This window comes from Brachycentrus maculatus, unplaced genomic scaffold (assembly GCF_059751285.1).
Source record: "Brachycentrus maculatus isolate JH-2025_06_01 unplaced genomic scaffold, ASM5975128v1 h1tg001163l, whole genome shotgun sequence".
Taxonomy (NCBI): Eukaryota; Metazoa; Arthropoda; class Insecta; order Trichoptera; family Brachycentridae; genus Brachycentrus; species Brachycentrus maculatus.
Window position 1 is genome coordinate 20,903 of NW_028281853.1, and position 7,929 is coordinate 28,831.

At 34.7% G+C, this 7,929-nt stretch overlaps 1 protein-coding gene and 1 long non-coding RNA gene across 2 annotated transcripts; one reads left to right on the forward strand and one right to left on the reverse strand.

Moving 5' to 3' along the window:
- The first annotated feature begins 1,421 nt into the window (after nt 1-1,421).
- Nucleotides 1,422-2,081, forward strand: LOC148299418 (uncharacterized). Its single transcript, XR_015839087.1, has 4 exons — nt 1,422-1,559; nt 1,622-1,763; nt 1,825-1,903; nt 1,965-2,081. It is a non-coding gene; the product is annotated as an uncharacterized LOC148299418 (long non-coding RNA).
- Nucleotides 2,082-3,766: 1,685 nt separating this feature from the next.
- Nucleotides 3,767-4,457, reverse strand: LOC148299419 (uncharacterized). Its single transcript, XM_088276100.1, has 2 exons — nt 4,147-4,457; nt 3,767-4,076 (listed from the first exon to the last, which is right to left on the reverse strand). Exons 1-2 carry the CDS (start codon nt 4,331-4,333, stop codon nt 3,883-3,885), a joined length of 381 nt encoding a protein of 126 aa, XP_088132226.1. The 5' UTR covers nt 4,334-4,457; the 3' UTR covers nt 3,767-3,882.
- Between the last annotated feature and the right edge of the window lie 3,472 nt (nt 4,458-7,929).

The window sequence follows — 7,929 nt, forward strand, 5'->3', positions numbered from 1 at the left end:
TGCTGGCCAAATCCAAACTCAGCAAACCTATTACCGTCAGAGGTTTTTAGAAGAGTGGGTAAAGAACGATGAAAAGTTGATTGTTGAGTTCGCTGAGTACGAAGAGATGATTCGGGCTATTTTTGGCAAAGACTTTGCTGCGATTCAGAAGGTAAAAAAAAATATAATCATTAAAAATATGTGATACCTGTCTCCACATACTAAATTAATTTTTGCCCATCAACCCCATACTTACCCATTCTTTTTTCCTCTAGAAAGCCATCGCCACCGTTCTTAAAGAGCAATAAAGCAACAGCAAATCTCCCAGTAGTACTGCTTGCAAAAATCCAGGGACTTCTTCTACCTCCCGCATATAGAAGAAAACGAATCATTTCGACCATATCAAATCTGCACACGCAAATAAATACACGAACTCGACCAGCAATAACGCAGATCGGATAAAAGTCAGACTTAATAAACTATTTGACTACTTTGTTCGCAAAGAGCCGATGCATGCTAATAAAGGAACATTCGAAGAGTTAGGGCACGCATTCACAAATATGACACTCAACATGTGGATGATTTTTAATAGGGAGTTCAACATCATCAGCCTTTTAGGGAAAGACGAGGTGTATTCAGTTTTTAAAAGGTTCTATGACAATAAAACCCAGCTACTCACCTTCGAAGCGTTTTAAAAGGCAATCGCAGCGATTCTTGAAAAGGTGCACCCAGGTGCCCTTGATGACGGATGGAAAATGCTCAGCATATTGGACGAAGAGTCATTTGTTAGCAAAATGAAGGCGCTAGGGGTGTTGCCTCTCGCTCAAGGGCCCACTCCGATTCCGAAACCAATCAACAGTCTTCCGAAATTGAAAGAGATTGCTCGAAACGACTCAAATCCCAATTCCGCTTCTTCTCCAAAAAAGAAATTCTATGTGCCAAAGAAGATCGTCGACGAAAACGCTTCTCTATATACGAGTCTTAGCATTGACAAGTTATCAAAACTGCAACTCTAAGTGGATATCCCTATCGAGATTAACTAGAATGAGGATGAAATGTATCTCAAGTAATATCAACTAGGTGTAAAAAGTAGTAGTAAGAAAGCAATGGAAGACAGTTATGCTAACAAGGCTGCAGTTCTGAAGCAACAGAAGCACAAATATAAGACGGTGGGAACTCCTAACTCTCCTCTTAATAATGTGGGGGCAAGTGGAATAGGTTCGAAAAATAAAAATATGAATAGATCGGATTTGGACATTATTGATGGAGGAACTTACGAAGGATTGATCGGACGCATGGACGAAAGAATTAAGAAATATGCAAGGATATGAAAAAAGCAATGCAAATAACTATATACATCTAAAATAATTTATATCCATACCATGAATATGTAAAATAGTTGATTTATATCCATATTTTTTATAAAAGCTGCAGAGAAGCCATTATAATCTCATAAATAATAACTATTTTCGCAAAACATAACGAATGGAGGGCAATGTTGACATGTCGAAGGATCTCTAAAAAATAATAAAGGAAGGCTTCTTGGATAAAGAGTCCCGCTTTCTGAAAACTTGGAGAAAGTAAACATTTATATATTCTATCAAATCATCTCATTTCTACTCGGAAATTTGTTATCTCAAAGACGATGGTTTGTTTTAACGCCGAACACGTTGTACACCTTCAAATAACGCAAGGGATATACGTCTCCAACCTAAGCACTCGCCCTTCAAAGCATTACTTCCATCAAATCGAGTGATGACGAAACCAATAAATAATTTACATTCGTAATAATATGCAATAATCATATTTCTCCTTTCTTGCTTTTTAACAATTATCTTGACATAGAAAATATAAAATAATGAAACAACATTCTATGTCTGTGCATCTTCGGCAGCCGAAAAGTAGCAGTGGATCGGGCAAATAGGTAAGAATACAAGTGATCCAAAACAAATTCAAACGAATATGTACAATTATAAAAAATATAGGAAAGGCAATGGTGAAACTGAACGCAAGAGATCCAGATTTCGATTGAATCTAAAAATGTATAGACTTCTTTATAAAGGAATATCTCTTATTATTCATTAAATGCCATAAAGTGTGGATATAAAGCAATTTATTCGCAAAAAAAAAACAAGTTTGCCAATGTTAACATAAATTACACTTAATATCTCTTTATAAATTAAAGTTATCTGGCTTATGAAATTAAACATGTCTTCGGAATTGATGAATAAAAATATGTACATAAATTATCCATAATTAGAGGTATTGAGGGAACTAATAAGCTTTGTAAATTTTTAAAAATTATTTCCCAGTGCGTTGAGAAACCTAAAATATGTGAAGAAGAAGTTGATTGACTAGAACCTACGTTAAATTTTGAGGATAAATCCATCATCCCTACAAAAAGACAACTTTGAAATTTGAATAGTATTATGTACTAATCCCAATCATCATGCAATTATATAGAATTTACTATATATAAACACTAATAGTTTCTTCAGAAATATCGGGTGTCAATGCCCAATTTTTTAGAAAACAAATCAGAGAGGCTTTCGAAAGCATAATTGTTGACGCCGATCGTCAAGCGCAGCAGCTTTGATTGCAAAACACTATATTCCGAGAAAGTGAATCTTCATCATACTAAATCTACATCAGAATGTTTGGGGTCTGGCAATTCGAGCTTAATCAATTTTTAAATGGAATTGTTCAAGGCCAGTAGTCAATAAAGTAGGTTGGATTCAAAGCCTATATCGAAATTACTGAAAAAAACTTCATATGACTATCCACTATCATTTTTATAGCCTTTTCAGCAAAAAAAATAATAATCTTCAAGACGACCACCAGTCCTTGACCACAGGCGCCGTACTTTAGTTTCAAGATTATAAGCCAAACTTAAACAGATTGCTGAAGCCAGCGTAACTCGTTCTTATCTAAGGAATTCCATCGCAGGAGAGCTGCAGCTAGAAAATACGTCTGAAGATCATATAATATCATAAAATTTGAAGGAAATGTAGCAATAAAAATAAAAACATTCGAAAATCCGCACAGAAATTGCCAGTAAATATGCTGCCAATTTTTACAGAAGATAGTCCGGCTCTGTCATTTAACTCCAAGTCGAAAAAGCGTAAAACCGCTAGAATAGGAATAAAATGACCTCCCTCATGGTGCCAAGTGCTAAAAACACCTGGAAGGAGGAAAGAAAGACTAATCGCAGACACATTAAAACCGAGCCTGTGGACGCAGTTTCTTTTCATTATCAACCAGACAGTAGCATAACCTTATTACAATCCTCAACTAATGATATTGCCACATAAGAATGGTCCCTAGGTCCGTTCAAAGGAACACTATATTTTAGTCGAGCTCGGAAAAGATTCTACCGTATTGAAAAATAATTATTCAAACCTACTATTAAGCATCTAGATAAGCAAGCGAGCAATGGCCCATCAAAAGGGGAAATCAACTATTTGCAGTACGTCTCTGACAGTCATGTAAAAAAGGAATTTAAAAGATCCGAGATCCACAAGTCCCGAATCAACAAGGGAAGCAATTTTGTCAAAGCAAAGGGTCAAATCTTAGAAATTTCTAAATAATGGGCAAAGTATAAGTGAGTGATTCATGAAAAAAACATTTGATAATATTTTTTTATTCAAACCCAACCATTGAAGGTAAATACATATTCTAATAAAGTTAATATAGTCTTGATGACCGTAATATTGTTATTGTCATAATTATTTATTTAAGTTATTCAATCTTATATAATTTTACAATATTTTATCTAAGTACGTGGAATTAAAAATATGATTATCAAAGCAAAAGATGTTTCAGTATATTATATAGATATATATATCTACATATATTTCTTAACGCATAATTACGGGCAGGCTCCATTCATTTATGAGCTGTCTTCTATAGTTGTTTTTTCACAGCTTCTTTCGTATCCTCTATCCTTTGCTTCATAATTGCGAGGTGAGCCTTTTCATCGGCACTTTCCATCTTCAGCTGGGTCTCGATTTCCTGGGGAGTCACACTCTCTCTGTAGCCCATTGATATCACATCGTCGAATCCCAAGACTATATCAATGCAGTTCTTATCAATGCTGTCTGTAGAAATCCATTGAATTCAAAGATGTTTTAATTGACAAAGAAAGAAATAATTGATGGATGTATATACCTTCAGATATGCCTTCCAGACTAACATTGAGGAGTACTTTGTAGAGCAGTTTGATGGTCTCTTGGTCTTCGATGATATTGCTGGATTTATGCGAGACCAGCACGAGATACAGGTTCTCCAGAGGTACATACAAGAATCTATTTTTGTCTGACTCCACATACGTATGCTGTTGGCCATGCTTAATCATCTTGGGAAAGCTATAGTAAAGTTATTCCAACGCTCGCTTCGGAATATCTTTGAATTGTCTCGCGAGTATGATTTTTCCGATCCTATCGCAGATCCCAACTGTTATTATGACCATTCGAGTTAATTGTAACAAAATATGTATAAATATTTATTTTTTAAATTCCTACTTCCTAGTAAAATAAGAATCAATAAATACTTTTTTTAAATTAATTAATGATTATAGACATAGTCCACCCAGTTTTATTTTTTGCAATATACTTGCATAATGCGTGAGATTGGTAGAATTTATTTTTTAGAATATATATAAAAAACTATCTGATTGTTTGGTTATACTATCATACAGGAATTATCACAATTGATAGGATATTAAAAGTTGGAAATAAATGCTTCTAAATTTAAAAAGCGTTTTTTAAATACCACTTTTTACGTCGATAAGATTTGTAAAAACAAATTTATTTGTTTTCTTTAAAATCACTGCTTTATCTTATCCGTAACTGGCTTGTACAGAGCTTCGTTAACTACGAAAACCCGTGTCCTTCGCTCATTCTCCTCGATAGTTTCAAACCACTCCGTACTTTACTTCAAGTATGTTTGTTAACTTTTTCGACCAACAATACTATTTGCATTTGAATCTTCAATGAACTATTTATTTTCTCCAATCGATGCGCCATCATTTTCTGAGACCTGCTCGCCCGATAATAGTAATGCATCTGCAACAGCTTCGGTTTCTGATTATTTAATATCTCGAGTCTGGTACTTATTGAGTAGCTGCTGCGTATCAGAGTTCATACTGCTTAACTTATGCAAAAACATCGTTAATCCTTCTCCGAGCTTGCATTTATTTTTATGCTATCTGTATTGCACTAAAGTCCCTTTCCACAAACAGTGGGTGTTGACGCACTACACTGCCAACTAATCGATAAGCCGGGTTGCGAGAATGTCTTTCTGGAGATTAAAGGATGTTTTGGAACACCCCGTCATTCGGCACTTCACGTGCAATTTGTTTTTGGTGGATTGGCGGCCTCCATGAACTGCAGTGTTAGAATTGATGCATGATGAACAAAATGTATGTCTAATTGGAGATTAATATATACATATTGTGTGTGATCAAGATGAGTTAGATGACGAAAAGTGTTTACCCACAGCTGGCTAGTCGGATTGGATTTTAGAACAACTGATTGCAGAGTGAGCAAAATAAATGAGGAGACACTTGGGTGTTATGAGCGAGTTGGAACTGTTATCGTTTGGCCATCGTTTAATTTAATAATCAAAATTCGTATCTCGACAATAGTTATAATTTGATAAAAAAATATATTGAATATTTTGTATAAATTTCTCTATACTTATATACTTATATTTATACTTATTATTTGTTTTAGCTTTTTTATATGAATCTATGTTAATGCTAAATACTATAAAAGTATTATTAGAATTTTACATAAATCAACAACAAAGAGATGATGCTCCCAGATCTCAAATAATAAAAATCAATTAAAAATGCAATAACAATTATAAATGTCAACTATAATTGAATGTCACTTTTCGAGTTTTTGCCAATAAAATATTGTTATTTTCTATGAATCAGTTTGCAGGTCTATAATAAAAATTTATTATGTCATCTTATTATACATTTTCCCATCAATAAATATTTATTCTATATTTTTTTATATGAAGCCGTCTTCAAGCACAGGCCACATCGAGCAAAGACTCCAAGATCTCTCCAGATAGCTGGATTCGGAAAGAGAAAAAGCTTAAAAGCATATTTCGTAAATCGGCCTCCTCAAACGACGAGCAGAACAGCTCGAAATATAAAACTAGAAACTTGCAGAATAAAAATCAACATTAGTCCTTGAGAATTCCCTTCTCAAACAGGAAAACTCAGCCCTCAGTCTGCGAGAAGGCTTCCTAGCCACCCAGTTCAAGAAGGCGGAGGCCGACCTCGTGGAAGCAGGGTTGCAACGAAACTAGCTCTCATTCAAGCTATAAAACAAATAGAGGGAGCTGAAGGATCTTATCGCGAACCATAGAGAAGCCATATTCGAAAAGGAGAAACAGCTGAATGCCAAGGAGACTGAGCTTCATCTGCTGAGGTAGCAGAACTTGTAACTCGAAAAACAGAGGATTCACCTGAACGAAAGGCATACCAAGATATTCAGATACTTGAAAAGGAGGTGAAAAGGACAAGAAACGAAAACGACGCCACCAGAAAATAGGCTGAAAATATACGACTATCAGTATTCAAGGGCCTCGATGAATCCAAAACTCTGATGGATGGTGGCTTCAAATAGATATTTAGGCAAATAGGCATATTATAGAATGTTTACAAACAAAAAGATTAGCTGATCAAGGAGCAGACGGTTTTGAAGAGGAACATTTAGGAGCTAGTCACCTAGAATAGCAGAATGGTCATCGATATGTACAATTTAAAACGGTAGGATTAGTTAGAATACACTTGACTGATCGATATCAACCCTTATCTAAAACACTAAGTATATTATCTTTGAACAAGCACTTCTTTAGATTGCTAAGGCAGATTCACAAAATTGAATTATGTTGGTATTGTAATATGTCTTATCTCTTTATTGCATTCGTAAAATATTTAGTGAATTTACCAGAGAAATAATCGCATATAATATTAAACAAAAAATAAAAAATAAAAAAATACATTTATTTATTGCTTACTCAAATGGGGAATCTCTGTAATGCTCATCCTATGGAACGCGAATCCAATGCGTGCACCATGTTCAAAGCAAGAATCAACAACACGACAATCGAAATAATCAATGGTACCATCATTTTAAAAGTTAATGTTTTGGGTAATTTTAAGGAGCTCAAGGCTGCGTGTCTTGTCAACACACTTGAAGGGGCAAGTGTCAAGACAAATAGAGTTCTGCTCGAGTCGATACATGACGCCCCTAATTTCATCCAAACTATTTAATTCTCCTCAAGTACATGGCAAATAATAATAATGATAATTATATAAACATATACAACATTATATGAATATGCAGAAAGATTTGTTCTGACGAATGCGTAAAAAGGAATGAGTTTTCAAAAAGTATTTACTTTCATCATGCCAGACTATGAATCTGAAGTAGAATACTGTAATATTTATCGATCCATTCTCAACGAACTTTTTCCAGAAAACGGAATTAAGCAGCCAAGCTATATGTTCGTATTCTCTCCCACGAACGAGTTCCATCATCTCCCGAATCAGCTGTTAATAGGCTGTCTTTTGAACTACCTGATGGGCAAGCTCGTCGCTAATCTGTTGAATGGGGTGGAGAGGATCCGGTTCGTTAGCGAGGAGAAGAACATGTGCAACTTAGTATTGCTTGAAATATCGAAACTGGAAAAGGTTCTCCAAAAATACTTCGACTTGCCAGATCTTCAGAATTAAATAAAGTACTGAGAAGAAATTTCGGTTTAAAGATTGATATCTATATTAATATTCGATAAATAAATCTCATTGGATCAATCAGGCGATTTATTCATTTTTATATTTCATCCACTTGATCAACTGTTCTTTTTATTTCACTGGTCATTAAAAAATGATAATAAAATAAAGGTAAATGCTGTTATCTATTAGGATAGGGA